The sequence below is a fragment of the Chiloscyllium plagiosum genome, chromosome 15, assembly GCF_004010195.1.
Source record: "Chiloscyllium plagiosum isolate BGI_BamShark_2017 chromosome 15, ASM401019v2, whole genome shotgun sequence".
Classification (NCBI taxonomy): Eukaryota; Metazoa; Chordata; class Chondrichthyes; order Orectolobiformes; family Hemiscylliidae; genus Chiloscyllium; species Chiloscyllium plagiosum.
In genome coordinates this window covers 37,492,980-37,516,983 of record NC_057724.1, presented here as the reverse complement: position 1 = coordinate 37,516,983, position 24,004 = coordinate 37,492,980, and the positions used below count along the sequence as shown (strand labels likewise).

Here is a 24,004-nt window from a genome sequence, read left to right as displayed (position 1 = left end):
CCGCTGCCCCACAACATTAAAATTCCCAGTGAGAACAGGTAGTCTGTACTAACCCACAAAACCCCGGCTACAAACTCCATCCATTCAATCTCACAGCTCTTCCTCATCACTCAGGTTGAGGAGCTTGATCTAAGGCCCAGGCCCAGAGACACACAAAAACGTTACACGCCCACTACCTCTGCCTAACTATTAAAAGGCCACAGCTTTGCAGACTGAACGTATGACTCAATGAGAAGTACATACAGAATAAAAACAAATACCCTGTTCTGACAGTCGAAGTTCACACAAAGCAAAATCTTTATAACTGTACATCAGCTTCCGGAACAGCCGCTGGTGATACTACATTACCCAGAATGCCAATCGGTCGCCGCGCATGTGCAGATCACGTGCACTCAGGCGGCTAATGGGACTACAATTCTCATGGGGGCTTGCGATAACCGGCGCATGCGTGGATCTGTGTGCCATTGTGTGGGTGAGAAAGATTCCAGAGAAGATGCGCAGGTAAGTGAGGGACAATAAGCAATCACAGTATCACTGGGTCTTATACATTACAGGCTTATTGGTAATGGGATGCGATCGGAATTTTTGGGCGATCAAAACTTGGTTATTAATTCCGTTCCCGCCTGATAAAGGTTGCTTTAATTGTTGGAAGTGGTCGAGGAACAGAGGGAGATGGCTGCCTTGAAAGTAGCCATAATGGAAAACAGAGAGTAACGCCATCATTAACAGTGGCATCTCACGCTTTTGAAAATATAAAATGAAACTTTTCGTTTAATGTTAACCTATGTATGTATCGAACGTAGAAAAATACCTTACCCTAGGGCGTTGCTTTCTTTTGTTTTTCTCGGGCGAATTCTGATGTCGTGTATCGCCATTTGCAATCTGTTATATTTTATTTAAACTTCAAGGTTTGTCAATTCACGGTCACGCTGAGTTAAGTTTTTATAACGCTATTGTGCAGTTTTATTATCAAAACTGCTTTGTTTTCAACCGACCTCGATAATTCTGTTCCAAAAATTTTCCAGATTAGTCGTCTTAAAATAGTTAATCCCCCTTGTTTCTAGCACCTGGAAAATAAGATAAGGGAATGTGGTTGGGTATCTATTGTGCTAATGTTTGTCAAGTGTAAAGGAAGATGGGATTGTGAGTTAAATGCGGTTGTATTTTTAAGCCTCACGAAATGAAAAGAAGGGGGCTGGTTAGTTGATGTTATTCTGAGCCAGTTTTCTTTTAAAGTGAATTTGGGCCCTGCCTTCCTTGGTCGTGCTCCTTGAAGGAAGACCATGGTTAAACCATTACTGAGAAAAATCGCTCAGAAAATTTACGCAAAATGAAGCATCAACACATCATGAACCTTCTGTCTTTGGGCAGAGCACTCATCTTTGAAAGTGTAAAGAGTATTAATGTCTTTGTTTTAAAAGTGAAGGTAAAGTGTAACTACTGTAGACCCTATTCATTTAGTGAGTAACGTTTATAATAGCTCAAGTTGGAGTCAAACCTGGGACTATTAACTACGCATATTACTTGGTGATGGGAGTGCTAAAATGAACTTCAGTGAGGGGAGGCAATAGACTATTAATCCAGAAACTCGGCTAATGTGGTGGGGACACTGATTTGAATCCCACCAGAGCAGACAGTGGAGTTTGAATTTCAAGGGTGGATAAGGACAGGCAATAAATACCTGTCAATGCCAGCAATGCCCAAATTCAATGAGTAAATTAAAGAAAGATCCATTTCTGATCTCTAGAGTGATTCCTGCTGAGTGTAGTGTGTGGTTATTTGCTGAAGATGGAATTCACTTAGCAAAATGTTCTGTTTCTAATAGCTTGCATTTTTGATTAAGAATGAAATAACATGCATTGCTGTCTTTGAAAGGAGCGAATGATAAATAATTGATTATTTGTGACCAGAGCTAGATTAATACATCACTACAAAAAGACAAATTACTAATGCAGTTAGGAAAATAGTTCTGCTAGATTTATTAAAAGGATCCATCTTGTAAAATAGCTTTTCCTAATTCCTTTAGTGGTGTCAAAACCAGGGGAAATGTCTGTCTTGTATCTATCCTGTCTTACTATTCAAATATTTTGAGAGTTTTAATGAAATTGCCTCTTTTTCTTCAGAACTGTAGAGAATGTATGTCCCGTTTTTCCAGTCTCACTCTATTGGATAGTCTGCCTATCTCAGGAATGAGTCTGCTGAACCTTTGTTGCAGTCTTATCTCTGCAGTAATATCTTTTTAAATTGTAATAAAAGTAATCCTGTGTTGTAGCTTCACCAGGTTGAGACACTTTTTAGTTCTTCCTGATTCTTCCCGATGAAGGGCTTTTGCCCGATATGTCGATTTTACTGCTCCTCTGATGCTGCCTAAACTGCTGTGTTTTTCCAGCACCATTCTAATCTAGACTCTGGTTTCCAGCATCTGCAGTCATTGTTTTTACCTAGTTGATTTTAACCCTACTGCGAATTCTCTTGCAAGGATGCCTGCCTTGAAGTTTTCCTCCTCTCTCTACAAGAATCTCGGAGTCCCTCTCCCACTGCAACTCCCAAGTCATTTCCTCTGCCCTGAAGCTCTTCAACCATGTCCTGAAACAAACTTGCTACCACAGCCACATTTGCTTCCTCAGTGCCTGCCTCCGTAACCAACTCATCCCACACGGACTCTGGACCATCTTTAAACCAGCGGAGTTCGGAACCGAACAGGACAAACAGAACAGACTACAGATTCAAAAACACCAGCAACAGTTCTCCTTCAAGATCCTACGCTCCACGCTCGCAGCAATGTGCCAGCACCAAACCTCCTGTATTCCTGATGAAGGGCTTTTGCCCGAAATGTCGATTTTACTGCTTCTCGGATGCTGCCTGAACCGCTATGCTTTTCCAGCACTACTCTAATCTAGACTCTGGTTTTCAAAATCTGCAGTCGTTTTTACCTATGAGAAGTCTGTTGTACAAAGAGAGATTGAACAGTTTAGGTCTATACTTACTGGAATTTAGAAGAATGAAGGGAGATCAAAGTGAGGTATTCAATGTGATAAAAGCTTTGGATAATATAGATGTGGAGTGGATGCTTCCTGTTATGGGGCATTCGAGGATGAGAGGTCATAGTCTTAGGACAAGGGGTAGCAAATTTAAAACAGAATTGAGGAAAAACTACTTTTTTTTTGTAGATTATTTATAGTATGGAAGCAGGCCCTTCAGCTTAACAAGTCCACACTGACCCTCCGAAGAGCAACCCACCTAGACCCATTCCCCTATGTTTACCCCTTCACCGAACACCTACGGGCAATTTAGCATGGCCAATTCACCTAACCTGCAAATTTTTGGACTGTGGGAGGAAACCGGCGTACCTGGAGGAAACCCACACGCACACTGGGAGAAAATGCAAACTCCACACACAGTTGGGAATTGAACCTGGGTCTCTGGCGCTGTGAGGCAGTGCTAACCACTGTGCCACCGTGCTGCCCACTCCTTCTCCCAAAGGATTGTGAATCTGTGGAATTTGCTACCCCAAAATGCAGTGGATGCTGGGACAGAGTAGATTTAAGAGTTAGATTTTTAATTGGCAATGGGTTGAAGGGATATGGCGAGAAGGCAGGAAAATGGGGGTGAGGAGCACATCAGCTACGATTGAATGGCAGAGCAGACTCGATGGGCTAAAAGACCTAATTCTGCACCTATACCAATGAACTTATGAAAATAATATGCCAATGGCTGAAGGCAAGAGCGGGAGAGGTTTTAGTCAGCCATGTGATGGAAAGAAATTGAAGCCTGTACCACAATTATCCATAGCATCGGGTTCCAATGTAGATGTGGACTTCTCTGAAAGGCAGGGAGGGGATGGTGCTGGCTAAGTCTGGATTAGATTTCTACCAATAGCGTAGCAATCGATCTCTGTTCTACTTGTGGATTTGGGACCTGTCACCTTGCTGCCCCTGTTGTGATGCCATTAGTCACTTATCTTTGGCAAAGAACTCTGACAAGTAATAGTATTAAAACTTAATTCAGAACTCCTGACAGAATGTAATCTTTGGATATTAGCTCAAAAATACAATTGATCTTATTCACTTGATTCAAAATATCAACGTGAGAACTGCTAAGCAGAAAAATCAGATTGATTAATGCCTGTGTTACAGATTAAAGTGTGAATGTTTAGCATCTCTTAACTGTTAGTGAAATACATGCATATTGTACCCTGAAAATATTGATAGAAATGAAGGAAATTTAAGCCATTTGCTTTTTTTATTGTTAGAAGTATAGATGTGGCTTTTAACTGAGGTCCTGATAACAGCTGAAATAAGGACCTCACTATTTTGGTGAGCCAATGAGCATCGCAATGTCAAATTACAAAATATTCGTGACCTTTTTTGCATTTTAATCCTCATGTAATGTGAGCAGTTATATCTCTTTTTTCCTTTTTAAAATTTAGGGTTAGTAGTCGTATTTGTGGTGATGAGGATGTTGAGCCAGAGGAGCTGGAAACAGAAGGAGAAAGGCAGTTGCAAAATCTCTTGAAGCACCAGTTAGACACAACAGTAACACTTGAAGAGTGAGTATACTAACATTTCCTCAATGATGCTTTCGAATGAATAGAACCAAGGAAGAAATTAATGTTTGTGTACATCTTAATGCATTGTAGTACTTTCAAAATTATAACATAGAGAAAGCTGGAAAACTCAGGTCTATCAGCATTTGGAGAGAACATAGAATGTTTCTTTTGGAATCCCTTTATGCTGATTTATGTTCTGTGCATTTCTAGCATTTTCTGTTTTTACTTAGTACTCCCAGTTCTGAATTTTTTTTATTTCCACAGGTTTTTAAAGTCTTACCTTGTTTGTTTTTCAGTTTCTTCCAGGTTGCATAAGTATATCCCAATTTAAAATGAGATTTCAAATAAAGACCCAGTCAGATCATTTTAAATTTGTGTTGTTGAAGTCTTTTTTTCAAAGGTTTAAATGATGGAATCTTCATTAACATGGTAATTATGCATTTGGAAACAGAGCATTATGGCAGCTTTCTCAACCTGTACTGTCAAACAAATGATTTTTTTTTATCTGGAGGGTTAGTTGATTACCAAATTAAGCCTACAGGAAAATCCTCTATTCTAGATGACACTACAAAAATGTATGCCATTTCCTGTAGCATGGGCAAAAGCAGCTGACAATGTTACTTTTTAAGATTGTGAAATAATTGATCATTTAAACTTGCATACAAGTGCAACAAGATGGTTACAAATGGAAAGTTTGTTTTGTTAGTGTATCTTTGCTTTAGGGTAAAATGGGAGAATGAAGGGATTGTATGATTTATGAATCCTGCCTGACAAGAAACATGGGTCACTTTGTTGCCAAAGATTTAAGGAGAGGCTTAGGTTATTATTGGGAAGAAAGTGTAAAATGTGGTAAGGTCATTTGTACTAGCTGTGGGTATTTTGTTGGCTCCTAGTTTCACAAGGAGGTTTTCAGAATGCTAAGTTTTATAAACTGGTGTAGTAATTTCAAGTTGAAATGAGTTCAGTGATCTAAACAATAGCTAATCAAACCAGTCATTTTGCAGCAAACAGCTGAATAAGTGTTTACACTTGAACAAGATGCCCATATGATTCATGTTGCCATGGAGATGGGCTGTAGGAAGATAAGAACCATTGGAAGCTGTTGTAGGATCCGATGCAGGTTTTCCTAAGATGGTCCTGAACCCCTCCGACGCAATCAGTCTACAAAAATCTAGGAAAGAGCAGAGGGTTTGTTGCAGCCAATTTCTATTGTCTAACATGCAAAACGCTTGTATTGAAGAGATCAGATTTGAAAGGATTTAAATGAGACCGGAAAGTTCTAATGTAATATAAGCAGTACCTAGCTTTAGTTAGAAGGAGGAATGTCCAGGGTAAGACTCTTGATGAAAGTTGGTTTGGGGATTGGAGCTTAGCTAGAAAACGAGCATACCGTTGTGAGCTAAGAAAATGTTTCAACTGTGCTACTTAAGGAACAAATCAAAGTATAACAGTGACAGGGATTTTAGTCATTTTTAAAAGGTGAATAGTAAAAATTTAAAGTTTGCAGCTGAATACTATTAGAACAATTTTGCTGTTAGCTTGTTTGTTACAATAAAAATCTTAACCTGAAATCCTATGATCCTTCCATGGAGTTAATGGAACACCCACCACCAATAAAGGTTTTGTGATCAGAACCTTTCAACAACAGCTTTCAATTTTATTGACATTGGTTTTGATTTAGTTGAATCAACTTTTAGCTCAGGAACAAGAATGAACTCTTGTCAATCTTCATGAGGATTATTTCACAAGTACCAACATTGCTCTCACGAGAAATCCAAGCCTTGGATAAGTAAAAATGTGTTTTTTAAAATAAATTTTTGACTTATAACTGTAATCATTAATTAGTTCTTTGTTGCTTTACCATTTGTTGACCTCTTGCTGCTTTTCCTAATTTTAAGGTTTTTTTTTGTTTTGATAGATGCATTGCTAAGAAAAAATGCTTTGCCCCAAGTTCTTTATACAAGCCATTTGGGGAGCAGGCAGCAGGAGTGCTGAGTCTGTCGCAGTTTCAGACTCTGCAAGATGGAGAAGGGGAGGTTGCTGCCCTGAGAGAACTTGGACTAACTGACCGGGAAATCCAACTCTGGCAAGACAGGGAATCTCTCGTTAAGGTATGGTATAATTGGAAAGCTTTTGTAAACTTGCATCAGGATAAGTAACAATGTGCAAGGTTTGTATCCACGAAGGTATCATGTTCATGTGAGGTATTAGACTATTTAAAAGGGTTCATTCTGATTTTGTACCAACAACCTGAGAAATTCATTATCACTGTGTGAAACATTTGTACTTGTAATGTTGTACAGATTTCTCTATTTAAATTTAGTTATATGAATGCATCTCTGAAGCAAAGAAAAAATTTGAGAATTATTCATTATTACTTCAAATCTGGAAAGAATAAGCAAGCTTTTGAAATGTCACTTGTTCTATTCTAGTGTGGGTCTTGAGACAGTCCCTAAGATTTTTTTTTAACTTTTTAGAATGGTTACAGCACAAGAGACCACTCCGCCCATTTTGTCTGTGCTAATCCTCTGCGAGCAATTTATTCAGTCTCCTCCACTATCCCCTTTTAAAAAAAAAAGTGAGAGAACAGATCTGGGATTCTCCAGTCTTTTAATTAAATCCCTAATCTGTGGAATCATTCTTTTTAAACTTCTTTCTGGTTATCGGTTTTATTAAGACTGACAAGTATTAGGTTGATGTTCAGTTTCATCCAAACTTTGGTGCTTAACAAAAAGTCAGTTCTTTCAGTGTTTAGAACAGTTCACAAGATAGGCGAAAGTCAGCACTGCAGATTCTGGAGATTAGAGTGGTGCTGGAAAAGCACAGCATGTCAGGCAGCATCCGAGGAGCAGTGAAATTGACATTTCGGGCAAAAGCCCATTCCTTATGTAGGGTTTTTGTCCGAAACACCAATGTCCCTGCTCCTCGGATGCTGCCTGACCTGCTGTGCTTTTCCAGCACCACTCTAATTCCGAGTTCACAAGATAGTTCAAGTTCACTTATGAGCTGATCTCAGTCAAGGACTAGTGACCAATAGACATGTTGTGTATTTGATCAATCTCTTCCATTGCTGGACTAGATGTTGTACTTGCAACATAAAGAGTACCACCAGCACTAGGAAAGCCTTTTGATGGTCCACCAACCCTCAAGTAAAGCTTTGTGATAATGGGTTTGCAGATTTTTTCCAGCTTCTTCTATTGGTGCTCATGCTCAAATCTTTTCTGCACCCTTGCTAATGCTGACATATCCTTCCAAATGTTTGGTGCCCAAAATTCATCCTCCAATTGTGGCTGGACTGGTGTTTTGTAAAGGTTACCACATTTTATCTCATCATGAGATGTGAGCAGTGGCCGGCATTTAGTTGTTCATCCTTAATTGCCCTTGAAGTGAGCTACCTTTTTGAATCACTGCAGTCCACTTGAAGGTACCCACCCACAATGCTGTTGGCTTGCTCGAGGATTTTGACCCAGAAACACCGAAGAGACGGTGAGAGAATTCCAAATTAGGATGGTACATGATGAAAGGGGAATTGGCAGGTGGTGATTTTCCCATATGTGTGATGTCCTTGTCTTCCCAGTAAGTAGAGTTTGCAGGTGCTGTAGAAGGAACCTTGGTGAGTTACTGCAGTTCATCTTGCACTTGAGACTCTGACCAACTTCCACTGAAAAATACAGGTGAAGCAATGTATTCTGTGTCTGTTTATAAAGTCCAGGATTTTATGTGACTGATTAACAATTTCTCAATCTGTCCTGCACACTCAGTGATTTGTGCACATGCACCTTCAGATATAGTTCTAAAGAAGTGCAAAAGTATCCTTTTTTTAAAAAAAAACACAGCCTTTGTTTTTCCTGGTAATATGAAACATTCCACATTGTTAGATTTTGTCTGCCACATGTTTGTCCATTCCACCAATGACTGTTCGAAATTTCTTGTTATCCTTATCACAGTTCATTCACAAAACTAAGTTTGTTTATTTATTTGCATATCTTGAAATTGTACCCAATATATCTAAGCTTAGGTAATTAGTGTAGAGCAAGATAAGCAGTTGTCCAAGTACCAACCTTTGAACCCCAGTTCATAGTTGGGAGCTGGATACATATGGAAAGGAGATAACCAGTTGAGCACTAGATTTGCAATTTGTAGATTTACTGGACGGGAGAAGTTGGAATCTGACATGTAGTTGATTTAAGGAGAAGGTCTGGGCCTTGTATTGCTCTAAATGCAATTGGAAAATGGGGAGACAACAGCCTAGTGATATTATCACTGGGACCTAGGTTTGATTCTTGTCACAGTAGATAGGAAATTTTAAATTCATATAAAATCTAAAATTAAGAGTCGAATGATGACCATGAATCCATTGTCGACTGTTGGAAAAATCCATCTGGCTCACTATTATTTTTTAAGGAAACTGGTCTGACCTACAGGTGATCCAGACGGGCAATAAATGCTTACCTAGCCAGGGGTGCCCTTGTCCTGTGAGTGAATGAGAAAAGATTAAGCAAATACTGGAATAGGCATAGACTTAACATGACTGTGTCATAGAAATTAAATCGACTTGACTCAATAATTAGCAAGAGCAAAGCAGGGGTCTTCTTTAAAAATCTTGCAAGATTTATTCATTACACTAAGTCAGATGCCTCAATGCAATGAGTACCTAAACATTTACAGAGTCGCCTGTTTTATAGCGTTCCTTATCACACTCTCAAGGGCAGAGACTGGGGAAACTCAAGTTGTTATCCTCTCATCCCCAGTCCTAGACATAACAGTTATTCAGCTTTCGCTGAGTTCGTCTATCGCAAGGTCGAGTTGAATGATTACAGAATTCAAACAGAGATAAGCTAACTGCAAACCTTCATCAAAGTATTGTTTACAAAGCTCAACACAGCATTGATTTAAACAAGCATTGTCTTTAAATTTCATAGTAAATGGATAATTTTCCATTACATTTTCCCCCTTTTTGTCCTTTTACGATAACAAGGACAACTACAGCAACAACAAAAAAAAGAGCCAGAATAGCTATACATCAGAAAATGTTTAGGAAACACCAGGCCTTTCCTCAGATATCACCTACCCAAAACACAGCTTTGTGGTGGTACCGTCACTTGCTCTGGTGTGCCCTGTACACAACCCATGTTCACATGTCACACTCGTCAAAGCCATGGTAGAGTGGGGTCTCCGCAGTGCCCCTGCCCTTACAAATAGTCCTACCAGGGTGCTTGCTAAAAGTGTGAGCTGGGGCAGCCCCATATTCGTATGAAGCTTCTAATCAGTACTTGCACTTAACTGGCTCCGGTGCTGTCCGATGTCTCCTCAGGCTCAGCTACATGCTTCCAATGGCTGGCGTGTATGCACGTGGCTCTTCCTGCTGTCTGTGTTGCAAGGAGCACTTGAAACGGTCCAAGTCGCCTCTTCGCCTTCTAGTTTTGCCTCCTGAAGTCTTTCACCACTATCCAGTCTCCCGGCTCTAGATCGTGCAGCTTCCCTCCTGCTGGTTGGGGTAGTGCTGCTTTCACTTGATTCTGTATTTGAGATAAAAGTGTAGAGAGTTTTATACAGTAACACAACATCTCATCATCACAGTGGCTTGTTATCTGTCTTACCTTAGGTCTTGGGCCAATTCCTGTATTGGGCGACCTACCAAACAAAATCTCAAACGGGCTAAGATTAGTTCTTCCTCTCCTCCAAGATCTCATATACGTTAGCACAATCGGAAGTGCCTTTGTCCAAGTAACCCCTAGTTCCTCAACATTTTCTCAATTTATTTTTTAGGGTAGCATTTTCTCTTTCCACTGCCCCACCACTCGCTGGGTGATAGACACAGTGTTGTCTCATGTTTATTCCCAAGTAATCACTGATCTGCTGTAAGGCATTATTGACAAATGCTGTCCCATTGTCACTACTAAGCCTTTCAGGGATGCCCACATCTCTGAATTATCTCAGTTCGCAAAGCTTTGGCTACTGCACTGGCATCCTGTTTAGACGTGGGGAATGCTTCCACCCATTTAGAAAACATATCAACTATTACCAGATAATACCTTTTCCCTTCACTGGGCGTTAGTTCAATGAAATCCATCTGTAAATGTTCAAAAGGTTTTTGGGGTTGGGGGTGTGCTGCTTGACTCATCTGTATTCCCTATCCCACATGGGGATGGCACGGTGGCACAGTGGTTAGCACCGCTGCCTCACAGCACCAGAGACCCGGGTTCAATTCCCGCCTCAGGCGACTGACTGTGTGGATTTTGCACGTTCTCCCCGTGTCTGCGTGGGTTTCCTCCGGGTGCTCCGGTTTCCTCCCACAGTCCAAAGATGTGCAGGTCAGGTGAATTGGCCATGCTAAATTGTCCGTAGTGTTAGGTAAGGGGTAAATGTATGGGTGGGTTGCGCTTCGGCGGGGCGGTGTGGACTTGTTGGGCCGAAGGGCCTGTTTCCACACTGTAAGTAATCTAATCTAATTATTAGGGGCACAGATAACACACCGCTCACTATTTCTGGGAGTAATGAGTAAATCCCTTAGTGTACCAGTGTGCCGAAATACTGTCGTGTGGTCCTTACCATGTGTCAGTTTGGCATAGAATGGAAATAATGATTGTGGGTAGACAGGGTTTACCATTGGGACCACACCATACTCGTCCCCTCGCACACTGCATTCTGCGTTCGTCCACTCACGCTTTTCTTCTGGTGTGGCCTGTGACTGTAACTCCTGTATGTCTGCTGTTGGGGTACAAATTTTTGTCATACACATGTCAATCTGCTCACTATTGGCTGCTGTTTTTGCTGCTGAGTCTGCCTTTGCATTGCCTTGAGAAATAAAATCATTTTTTTTTTGTGTGGGCTTCACACTTACAGCGATTGACTTAGGCAACAGGACCGCTTCCAGGAGGTCAGAAATCAGGCCACGGTGTGTGATGGGCTTTCCGGTGGGGGTCAAGAAGCCCCTGTGTTTCCATAGGGTTCCAAAACCATGTACGACCCAGAATGCATATCTGCTTTCGTTGTCAATATTCACTGTCTTTCCCTCAGCCAATCAGCTCTGCTGCTTGCACTGCTAGATGAGAAGGGAGTGATCCCGCTTTGGTTATCTCATAGATAGTCACGACAGCATACCCAACACAACTCTGGCCTCTCCTTGCTCCTGAATGCTGACCCGTCCACAAAAACTCCATATCTGGATTCTGAAGTGGTGAATCTTGCAAATCTGGTCTGGGGCTACAAATTTCATTATTTACAGCGACACAATCATGTGGGTCTCCGTCTCCTTCTGTGGGGAGAAGGCTGGCAGGGTTAAGGACGTTGCATCGCTTTATTGTAATGTTAGGCATCTCCAATAACACAGTATTATATCTGACCCAACATGCTGCTGACATGTGTGCGGTCCTTTGCTTGGACAGCAGTAAGGACCGCACACGTGGGACCAGTAGGGTTAATTCACCGTAGCCAACTATATCCCTGGACGCTACAACAGCCTTTTCAGCTGCAGCCATGGCGCGCAGGCATTTAGGCAATCCTGTCGCTACAGGGTCTAGTTTAGCTGAAAAATACTGGCCTCCATCTTTCCCCATGATCCTGCAATAGCACAGATGTCATGCAGCCACGCTTCTCATCTACCTTTTGTACAAAAGGCTTGTTTGCATTCGGAATCCCCAGCATAGGTGTAGGTTGGAGCGCCTTTTTTAATTCAACAAAGGCACTCTGTCTCTGCGGTCCACTGCAACGGACTCTGGTTCTGTAAACCTTTGCCATGGGCTATGTCACTTAGGGGCGCCTCAAGTGTTGTATAAAGTGGAATAAACATTCTACAGTAGGAGCATATGCCCAAAAAGGATAATAATTGTTTATTCATGTGAGGCTTTGGAATTTGCTGGATTGCTTGAACTCTGTCTTGACCAATAGCTTTCCCTTGTTTGGATATAGTATAGGAGTTAGGAACATTTGGGGCGCACGGGACAACAGCGCTATTGACTGCCTGCGGGTCTTTGGATAAATCTCCATTCCTCCGGTTCACCGCGAATGTTTGCCTTTTGACAGGAAATATGGGGGTTCTCACTGTTGAGTTTTCACAGGGGATTATCACTCCAGCCTTTAGGAGGGATTCAAAGACTGGAGTAATTCCTTTTATAGCCACTGGTTTTAACGGGTATTGTGCTCTACAAGGTCGATACTCAGACTTCGGGGTTATCCTTATGGGCTCGAGCCCCGTATGAGCCCCACATCATGTTTGCCCTTTGCCCACAATTCAGTAGGGACCATTTCTAATCTTGGGTCTGAGACTTCTATCTTTGGGAAACGCCAGGCTATCCCCCTAGGCTTTTCAGGGCTCGCGGGGATCACCTGGACTGTCCTATTTGCCTGAGTTAGCCAATTTAGTTTCTTTTTATATGTTCGCATATCTGCATTGAACCAGACACCCACATCGTCCCTGAAGACCCAACCTTTCGTTCTTTGTGCCTTTGGTCCTAAATCCTGCCACCTGTCACCAGTCGCCTTTGCCACTTACACGTGAGGAGCGGAGCCTTCCACATCAAAAATATAGAATGTTTGCTGTTACAGATACCTTTAGATAAGTTCACACTGACTGCACATCTGTGATCACTCCAATAAAATTCGCACAATAACAACTGATCTGGTTTAACCAATCCTTCACACACCGTGACGGCCCTGACAAACCATATATGTGCACTGTGCAGTGCAACATATCTCCAGCAAGAAAATTGATGTTAATAGGATTAACATGGTTGCTTGCTTCCAGGGTGAGTGAATCGTTAACTGCACTTATCGCTCTCTGGCCTAATCGCCACTCATAGACATGCATCGGGGGTCATGGGTCATATTTTACAGTCTGCACTGGTAAATCTTCCCTTTGAATTAACTGCAAGCCCGTTGGAATACTGAGCAAGTCCAGCCCCAGTCTCACTGAGATCCCTAGCCATCAGATTTAAAGGACAAAATTCCGCTAACAAGAAGGAGAATTGGAATGTTTCCCCGTTTAGTAGTTTTGCACAATAGGGGTATGGAAAATCTCTGCCCCACCACGACTCCTGATGCACCCATTGTGTTCAGGAACCTTTCACTTATCTTTATTTGTGTCGATTGTCTAAACTGGCTTAATTTAAGGACTGAATATGTTGCCCCTGTATCTACCAAAAAGGTAACTGATGTACCTTCCACATATAACATAGAGGTGGGGCATTGACTTATACACCTCATTGTGATATTGGACATACTGTCCACACTTCACAATCTCAGCGCTCAGTGTAGCGGTGTGACATGTCTCCGTGTCCATACGGTTAGTAGAAGAGATTAGCATAAGCGAGTCTTCGTTGCCAAGCATAAAGGAAAAAGGCTTACCTGTAGCTTGTGGGCTGCCCACCTCCACCTCAGCCTTCCCCAGTCAATCACCCTGCTGTCCAGCCTCTAGGGCCGATTGAGGTTTTCTATGCAGGCACTGTCTCGCTCAGTGGTCTATTGCTCCGCAAACAAAGCACTTGCCGGATCTACCTCTGCCCGCGCCTCTTCCGCGACCTGCACCTCCCTCCAACTGCTGGGTGACCATTTGCATCATAGTAAGCTGAGCTTTGTGCATGCTGTTCTATCTTTAGTTTCCGCTTATACTTCTCTTGGGTAAGTAAGTTTTCAGCAAGGATCGCATGTTGTTCTATCAAATTCAGCTTTCCTGTGTCCCAGGTAATAAATGTATCTTTTACCTTTTTCGCCATTTCATCCTTCATTCCATTGATGAAGCTGTTCCTCAAGTGTGCCTCATACAGCATTATGGACTTCAGTGAGGCACGTAAGGTACTGGGACACGGTCTCATCAACTTGTTGTCTACACATTGCTATTTTGGTCATGTCCATTTGCACTGGGAATCCTCCCTACAGGCAGTTGCCAGCGCTGCAACAAAAGCATTAACATCTCCGTTCTCTTCTGCTTGCGGGTTGGCTACTCTGGCATGGACATTTACGGCTGGCCAGTTATACTTCTCTTGGCCACCTTGCTTTGATCTGTTGTGGGTAAGAAGTGCTATTGGTGATCCAGCAGGCCCTGAGCCAGTGGCTGCTGTCGGGGAACTTTCACCAGGTGGATCTTGTAGGGGGGGCTGCAGGTCTCAGAGGGCAGTCATCAAGGTCAGGATCTGAAACAGACTTAGGACACTGAACAGCTTCATTAGGTTGTTTTCCGCGTGTGTGCTGGTGTTGCCTCTCTCTCTCTTTGTCCTTCCTTTTCCTCTCTCTGTCTCTCTCTCGCGCGCGCGCGCTCTCTCCTCCAACCTCAATTTCCAGCTGCCTTTTACTAAAACTTCCTCCCTCCGGAAAACCACATTCCTTAATCCACAATTCTAACTGCTTCACAGACTCTGGGTTGTAATTATTTAGCATGTATATTGTATTTTTGGTTGGCCATTCCAAGTAGTGTGTGGACTCTCCCTTTGTTTGCTCTTGCTGGAGCCCATTTTTAGTGTAACTGGAAAAGTGTTCAGCGCTCTCTCTCTCGCTACCATTATCTTTTCCCATTGACTTGCTTTTACCTCCGGAGGTCCCATCTCTCATTGGGCGCAACCGCCTCAATACCTTGGTTTTCGTAAACCAAGAAACCACGTACCCCGTATGTCTTAGGCGAGTCCAACTCAGCCAGTGGTGGTTCCAAGTCTAAAACCACTCTTAACCTAGTTGTCTCCTAAACACTCTTGAGACAGCAAGCCCCTTCCCTTGGGGTTTTACTCTAATGCCACGCAAGAGTTCACTGAACTCGTTTCCTGTTGTATTTATTCTCTTAGAATGAGTCTCTATGCAGGATCACTTAACCCACGACTCTTACCCTGACCTTATTTGATTCGAAACCCTGGCGCTAGGGTGATCCACAGATTCCCAGTCCTCTCTCGCAAAAGGGACAATTCGGTGCTCGAGATGAAGTGAAAGACCTTCAAGGCGCTGGCGCCTGCCCCTCCTGGGAGTCTTCAGAATCTCACCCAGTCGCGGGCTCCCGGATCGAGCCCCCATGTTTACTGTCGTAGAAATTAAATCGACTTGACTCAATAATTAGCAAGAGCAAAGCAAGGGTCTTCTTTAAAAATCTTGCAAGATTGACTCATTACACTAAGTCAGATGCCTCAATGCAATGAGTACCTAAACATTTATAGAGACGCCTGTCTTATAGCGTTCCTTATTACACTCTCAAGGGCAGAGACTGGGGAAACTCAAGTTGTTATCCTCTCATCCCCAGTCCTAGACATGACAATTATTCAGCTTTCGCTGAGTTTGTCTATCGCAAGGTCGAGTTGAATGCTGTAAGCATTCAAACAGAGATAAGCTAACTGCAAAGCATCGTTTACAGAACTCAGCACAGCATTGATTTAAACAAGCATTGTCTTTAAATTTCACAGTAAATGGATAATTTTCCATTACACTATGCAAGATAAATAATTTATGACTAGTTATGATGTCAATTTAAAGAAGGGTGGACACAGGGCATCACGCTCAAATATGAAGGATCTACAAATTCAAGTCAAACAGCACACAAATGGGTCCTCCTCCAACTCCTCCATTCCAACCAGGTTTTCTAAGCTGAACTAGCCCCATTTGGTCCATTTCCCTCTAAACCTTTCTTACCACATACCTGTCCAAATACCTGCATTTACCACTTCTTGCAACTTGTTCCATGTATGTGCTGCCCTCTGTGGCCCTCCAGTTCCTTTTAAACCTTAGCCCTCTCTCCAAGTTTTGGATTCCCCTAGTTAACTGCATTTGAATATGATCTTTGTTTTGGGGTATATGTCTCTCTCTCTCGTATGGTGCCCTTAAAGTTGTGCTTATAATATTGGGGCACAATTAATATGACATTTCTTGGTGAAATAAAGAGCAGCTTATAAAACTTAAATTACTGAATAATTTCAGAAAGTTGGAAGCAATATCAGAATGAAGTATTTTTTGACAAGGAATATGAAAAATTCTTCTTCTGTTTTGAATCATTAGGGACAAGCGGGGTTGGAAGTTCTTTGTAATCATAGTGGTGCTGTCACAGTTAAGTTAAATACAGTTTGCACTACAACCATCTAAAAGCACTATGTTAACCAGTTTTTAATTATTTGATTGGTTTCTCCTTTCTCCTAAGTTTCAGTGCATTACTCTTGAATGATGTCAGATATCTAATGAATTACTAGAAAGTGCGTACATACAACTCCATTCTGTTTGTCCTTGTATCTTAACTTCTTTTACACGTCCCCTTGTTTCATTAAAGCTGAAATCTGGCATTTAGTAGAGAATTAGTGACAGAATCCCATATTCTGAAAGTCAATTCTGTTTGTGTTTAAAGTTCTCAGGGCTTGGAGCAGATCCAGCAGCTGTACAACAAAGACTCCGAGCCATTGAAGAGAAAATTGAGGAGCGACAACGGCTTATGTCATTGCCACAGAGATTTTCAGGAAGCAAGCAGCTAAATAGGAGGGAGATGGAGATTGAAAATGCAATGTTCCAGGGAACTGACCGCTACACCTTTTTGAAAGCTCTTTATTACCAAGGTGTAGATTTTTGTTGTTAAGTGATTATTTTTTTTCTTTTCACTTAATCATTCCCTAGGCAAAAGTGAAAGGAAGCAACCTGTTCCCAAGCTTCTGTTCAGGGAGAATAGCCTGGTATAAGTTGCCATAATTTTTCATTGAAAAGAAATAGCCAACTTCCAATTGATATGGGTGTGATGTGGAATTTGCCATGTTGGAGTTCATTTATGTAATTCTAGTCTTGCTACACTGGTACAGCATATTGGAGTAATAGAAACTTTATGATCTGGCATTGTCATCTTTAGTTAAAGACATCAAAGCCTTTGCTTCAGTTTGGAGGACAGAAAACTGTCGTTTGTTCTCATTCTTTGACTTTAGCCACTTTTCTGGTCAAATGAATGATTCCTAGCCTGTGCTTTATGAAAATAAAATATTAACAAAGATATGTTCTATTAATTCATATGTTGCTGTAATTCGACTTTGTAATACTTATTGTTCTGTATCCTTGCAGACTATTTGTGACAAGTAACTGACAAATTCCAGAGTAGTGAACAGAGAACATGGTACTGTATGACCTTGTGCCAGTCATTGTCTGAATGCTGTTGGTTAATTGTACTTTTTGTTTGTAAATTTTCTTGTTTTCTCCAGTTTTTGTTCCCTGAAATTTCCTCAACATCACGCTACTGCCCCAGCTACAAGCACGGCCTGGAGACCTGCTTCAAGTGCTCTGCCAAAGTCACTCCATAACTTGTCACTGGAGGTGGGCAGACTGATTTCTGGTTTTTTTTCACTTCCCTGGTTACACCTTTTATGACAGCAGCATTGAGATTTGATATCCACCATCTGGGAAATTTGAAGGTATAAATTTATGCCCCACTACTTATAGTGTAGTACATTGTTGCTTCAAGCATTTGATTGCTTGTTTTTAATAACTGAGATTGGAAGGCTGTGAAGTTAAGACATCCTGTAGAAGATGTCAACAGAGGTGAGGCCGTTCCTCAGCAGGAGAGAAAACAAATTTGAGTTTGTCATGGTTGTGATTTTAAACATTGGTTTTAAAATGGCTTTGAGGAGACCTTGGAACAGGTTACTGGCTGAACTCCTGATTAGGGAATGATGTGTGGTGTGAAGGACATAAAATAGTTAGGCATAGAAAGCTCTGTCATGGTATAGTAGGAACTTCGGAGTTGGCTGTTTCTAAATAAGGCAGCTAGTGTTTTTCTTCAATTTCCTCACCTCAAATGTTTCTCTGCTTGCCACTAACGTCTGGCTTAATATTGTTATGCTTTATCTCTGAATACTACTAGATTCCCTACCCGTTCAATGGGCTCTGATGTGGTTGATTCTCAACTATTTAAATAAAACTTCTTATTGTGGTCCAACTCTAGCTAGCATCCAGATGGATTTTGACCTCTTATATATTTTGGATTGTTTCTAACATTTATCACACTTTGGAACATCTCTTTTTACTCTGCTTTGAATTATTATTCTAAATTCATTCAATCCTCAATTTTGGTTATTTTTAAACTGGATAAGTATTTGAATTATGTATGTTAGTATATATGTACAAATTGAATATACTTCCACTGTCTTTCTAATCTTTCACAGCTGTCAATTTCATCTGGATGTAGCAGAGTAATTAGAAATGTAGTCAATCAACAGTGCAGTAATGGGCTGTGGTACGAAACAAATCTAAAATTGCTGTGATTCTAATGGTGTATTATTGCATTCTAATTCTGTTTGCAAGCCCAGAGTAGTTGAATTCTGAGATCCTTTTTGACTTCAGCTGCATTGAGGGTTGGAGTATCCTCCTTGGGCTAGTACATCTGTTGCATGTCATCTTGGTCACAGGATAGTCTTGCCTGAAGGAAATGAGGCATGCTACTGCCTGGGGTGGGGAATTGGGGTTTTGGAGTGAGGAAATGCTCTCATGAAAGTGTTCTCTTTGACAACATTTTATTTTACTTTTGTTGTCATTACTTCTTATTGAACATAATTTGCTTTTTTTGCACTTCAGATGAAAAGTCCGTAAAAGACCAGAATGACCCTATAAATCAATTAGAAATGATGTTACTAAAGTTTAAAAATGATCCAGTCGGAATGAGGGACACTCCGAAAACCAGACCAGAGTCATCTATGGAGATGCTTGCTACAGCAACAAGTAACGAAGGTACCTTTAAAGAAATGACTGGTGTATATATTCAACCACAGAGTCAGTTCAGTGCTACTGACCGTTATGAAAATCAAAGTACCAAAGGGCTTTCAATGAATGTTCCTATCAGAACCCTACCCAGCACTGGTACTCATGGTCCTCAGAAAATCACTCAGCAAGTGGAAGCTGTCCCCAAAGAAGAGATCTGGAAGAACAAACTTTCTGTGGAGGAAATCAGAATGATTCCAAGATTTTCAAATTATAATCCTGGACAACCAAGCAGGGTATGGTAAAATGTTTACTGTTGGAAAAGTATTATGAGCATAATAGCTGTGGAATAAAAATGCCCACCTCTCACTAAATGTCTGGGATGGAAGTGAAATGTAAGGCAGGTTACATTGATGTTCTGTAATATTGTTCAAAACCTATCATAACCAATTCCAATATCCAGTGATTCAACTGAAATAATCTGTGGCTGTATTCATCCTTCTTAAATATTTTCATGAAGGTATGTTGTTGCTTGCAATAATCTTTTTGCATCAGGGACCTAATCTAAGTTTTAAGATTTTCCATGTCAAGCATGGCTTGGGAAGATACAGGATAAATGTTCTTTCAAATAACAAGATTCTTTTAATTCTGATTGCAAAAACATTTACCATTGTATGATTGTGATATTTTCTACTTTTTCTATCAACCATTCTCTTCACCTGAATGGCATTCAAACTTCAAGTATATTATAGTCTTGCATTTTGTTGTTAGGTTGAAAAGGTTAGGACTGTCAATTATCATACTTGGAATACTCTCCATCTTCCCCATCATACAAACCAGCTTCGAGAGCCAATTATTAAATTTATCTTTTACACTTTTTTTTAAGAAGTCCATTTTAAACATGTGCATTTGTGTCCCACACACTCAAGGTGCAGTGTGTCCAAAATATTTCATCAGTCACATCAACTTTTTCTCTTGATTATTCATTTCCATGGCTGAGGTGGGGCATGGGAGAAGAATTTCCAACCTATTTAATCAAGCTATTAAGGTACATTTTGGACAAGGAGCAGAACAAATATACCACTTACAAGTACATTTTATAGGTTGTAGGTCTGAATAAAATCATCTTTAATCAAATGTGGTGATATTAAAAGACCTGCAGCGTTTCAGATAAGATCATACGTCCTCAGTTCTTACAGATAAGTATTCATATCCATCTAGTAGCTGAATGATTCACATGAGCAGAAATGCATTGTGCTTTAGCTTGTCTTTAGGCTCCTTTTGGATTTTAAATTGAGATGACAAATTGCAAAGTAGATGAAAGGGATTATTTGACTTTCTATAACTACTTCCATATATTCCATCGGTTCCTTCTGTAAGACATAACCTGATTCTTGAATGATTCCAAGACTTTAAGGGATTACTTTCTTTTATTGCACTTAGTGTCCTTATGCCATTGTCTTGTGATTCTGGGGATCAGCCTTGGAGTCTTTCTGTGTACTGCTTCTATGGCTTGCCCATATTTATTATGCCTTAGCCACTGACTGAACACAACATTTCAAAGTGCATATTGACCAGAACATTTTTAGCCTTAGCCTTGAAATCCCTTGATTGGGGAGTAAGTGTAAATTTCTAATATCTGAAAAGACACAGGGCTAATTGAAGGAAATCCAAATTATATATTAGGCTCTTGAGATTCTTAAATGAAATAAATTATCACTAAGTTTAATTCTAACGAGTGAAGATCCACAAATTTAACTTCCAACAAGATCATTCAATATCTTCCAGAATTGGGATCTTCCCTTCTGTTGCCTTCATTGGCCATGAATGCTTTGTCCAGTTAGTTAAATAGCCCAAACTGTAGCCTTTGCTAGTAGTACATGTTTAAGATCAATCTCCAGTTCAAATGGAGGAAGTTGTTGGAGTGGCAATAAAATTCAGTCTGATCACTTGTAGATTTGACACTGCATTGTTGCAGGCTTTAAGTTTGCAGTTACCCATCCCGCCCTCCTTCTCTTAGGTCTTGTACTTGAAGAACCTTAATCCAAAAGCTACACTGGAGGATCTATTTTCCTTATTTGTTTCTTTCCAACAAAAGGATGGTCCTCAGCTGATTTTCCGGTTATTGACAGGCCGAATGAAGGGACAAGCATTCATCACCTTCCCAAGTGTGTATTACTGTATGCTCAACACAGATGTTTTAGAAAAAATGTTTTAGCAGTATCAATGGGGGATGACACTAGATTAGTTGGAACTTTGTAACTTAATCAAGGTGAAAAACAGGTGATTGATTTATAACAGGTGACCAGAGTTTGAAACTAAGATCAAATTGTTTATATTTAAAAGTATAGCTAATAGCAAAAGTGCATGCTTGTCAGTTGCATTTACAATTATAAATCCATCTTTTATAATTTGAGATGCTGTTGGCAGTTTAGCAGGTGTTTGTAACAATACAAAAAGCTATGTTCTAAATAGTATAATGTTTTATATGTTAGCCAAAATGGCTGCTGCTCTGAGGCCTTTAAATACAAAGGAATGGCATCTGAGGTCAGGGGTCAGTGAGCCTCAGTGCATAAAGGCATTTCTTCAAACATATGTAATGGAAGGTACATTAATCAACACTTTGTGTAAAGCTCCCTCATGGATCAAATGCATAAAGACATTTACCTTTGTAGTGCCAAGCCATAATTTTTTGGTTTGTGATTAGACCAGTACCTGGATACCACCTAGACTGGGAGTGGAAAATTTAAGATCCAAATTCTTATTGCTCAGTGACCCTTACCCTTACCATTCATATGTATGAACATGGAGATCTGGATAAGGCTTGGTTGTGATTTACTCCATGATCAAGTAGCCTGCTGGCATTCACTAGCTGAGCTTTATACATATGTATGTGTGGAACTGTATTCTGAATGAGAATACAATGGTTCAAGAAAAGGAAAGAAAATTGATTTGTGGGGAGGGAGCTGCAGATAACCATAAGTGAATTTCTTACATCTCACTTGAACAATGTTAGCATCTGCTTCTGAGTGTTTAGCTTCCTGAAAATTATGTTAATATTAGAAAACAGCTCTACATATTAAATATGCACTATGCTTTTAGGAGACAGAATTTGCATGCAGAACAAACTGAACATGTAAAACTCACTGTTTTTATTCAAAGAATTGTAAAATTTAAAAACTTGAGTAAAGTGATTTTTTAAATTCTGTGTAGTACTTAAAATGTTAAAATATCCTTAAGAGTTTTGTTTACTTTTTTTCTTGCTTATTACATTGTTTTTAGGTGTGGAGATGTCAACAGAAGCATTGAACACAGTGAATGGCTACAATCTGTTGGGCAAGCCAATAATCATAGAGTACGGACAGAACAGATTGGACCACTGACTTGTATTTGCAGAAGGAGGCTGATGAAAAGGAGTTTCAGCATAATGGGGCTGGTAAACCCTGGGATGATAGGCACAGTGAAATATTGGAAAGTCTGAATTTAATCTGTCCAGCCACTTACAGTGGATACATTTTCAACTCTGAACCAAAATTCATTACATTGGTATATGGATAAAACCCTCATCTGTATATAATGCATACAGTCTCTTATTTCTTTAGAAAATCATTGTCGTGCTTTCCAGTGTTAAATGCACCAAGTAATGTAAAACTGAATGAGGAAAAACACAAGTTTATTCCCTAATACTGTGTGGAGGTTACATCTAGAGTACTGCAACCTATTACATTGTCTTTTTCTAACAATGAGGAAACAAGTTAGCCGATGTTGCTATAACACTTGTTTCTCCGATGTGAATTGGCTTGAAGACTATTAAGTAATTATTTATTTAGACCATTCTTTACAGAATGCAAACTTTCCTTACCTGTATTGGCTATAATGCTATTCTGCCCCCATTAGTTTAAATGGTGCCTATTGTGCGATTTCCTTATGTACGATTGCACGAGAATGTAACTATCCTGTTATACAAGAACCAATTGTATTTTGTTTCAGGCTCATTATCCATTACTCAGTGTCTCCTGCAATGAAGCATTTCTGTTAAGGCTCCCCACTATTGAACAATCTAGTAACAATAACTTTCTAGATTCATAAATTACAAATGGCTTCAATCCAAGGTGCAAGTAGCTGTTGATAGTCAAAACTCAATAGCCACTGCTTCAAGAAAGGAGGAGAATAAAACAGGAGCAGTTTAAGAATATAAAGCTATTTTAACACATCTTAGTTCACATAATAAATTGTGGTTTATTTACCCTGCATTATAATCTCATGCTCGTGCAAGACTAGCAGTATTAACAATTTATATTTTCAGTTTCTCTAAATTAACTTGTGCCCAAATGTACATATCTGACATGGCATTCTTGTGAATTGTTTGTGTTCATAAATGAGATCAGGAAAGTAGAATTGCAACCAAATGTGAGCTTTCTTACTGAATTAGAATACAGTATTTGGAATTGCTTGATTTTAAATGGTTGAGGTTTGTCAGGCATTGAGACAGTTATTTGAAAGGCACCATTCTGCCATGAGAACAAAAATTGAACTGCTTAAAAATGGTTCTGTCAGTTATGTGCTTTCTCTTTTGTCAGTCTAGCCAGTGATCCAAAGAGATAAGCTGATTTCCCACATGATTCATGGATTTTGATTTTAAATAGCTAAGGGATGTGAAAATAAATGTTTCAAAAGAAACCAATTTTAAAATTCCTACTTCCTTGGAGTTTTGTGTTGTCCACAGACTAACTAGAATTTATCTTTAAAACTAAGTAGACATTGTAGATAAGGAAAATTCATGTCAATGTTATTTGGGATTAAAATGTTTTTCCAAGTTTCAAA

The 24,004-nt window shown here is 40.2% G+C and overlaps 2 protein-coding genes across 7 annotated transcripts in view; one reads left to right on the top strand and one right to left on the bottom strand.

Annotated features, from left to right (window-relative positions):
* Nucleotides 1-14,736, bottom strand: part of LOC122557241 (cytochrome c oxidase assembly protein COX11, mitochondrial) — a 32,612-nt gene extending 17,876 nt beyond the window's left edge. The window contains exons 1-3 of one of the 5 annotated variants that reach the window (XM_043704729.1): nucleotides 11,394-14,736; nucleotides 9,834-10,068; nucleotides 817-1,067 (exon numbers count right to left, since the gene is read on the bottom strand). The gene's annotated coding sequence lies outside the window, so the exon portion shown is untranslated. Of the gene's footprint in view, nucleotides 1-243; nucleotides 359-816; nucleotides 1,068-7,981; nucleotides 8,211-9,833; nucleotides 10,069-11,393 lie in introns of those variants that run through there. The other 4 variants (XM_043704728.1, XM_043704730.1, XM_043704731.1 and 1 more) reach the window with 4 other exon arrangements.
* On the top strand, nucleotides 359-24,004 carry rbm41 (RNA binding motif protein 41). 2 transcript variants are annotated; one of them, XM_043704726.1, is made up of 7 exons: nucleotides 359-501; nucleotides 4,430-4,549; nucleotides 6,468-6,660; nucleotides 16,857-17,061; nucleotides 19,058-19,476; nucleotides 21,201-21,348; nucleotides 22,463-24,004. In XM_043704726.1, exons 1-7 carry the CDS (start codon nucleotides 374-376, stop codon nucleotides 22,561-22,563), a joined length of 1,314 nt encoding a protein of 437 aa, XP_043560661.1. In that variant the 5' UTR covers nucleotides 359-373; the 3' UTR covers nucleotides 22,564-24,004. The 2 variants fall into 2 exon arrangements, with proteins under 2 accessions (XP_043560661.1, XP_043560662.1); XM_043704727.1 differs by lacking the exon at nucleotides 359-501 and adding an exon at nucleotides 768-786.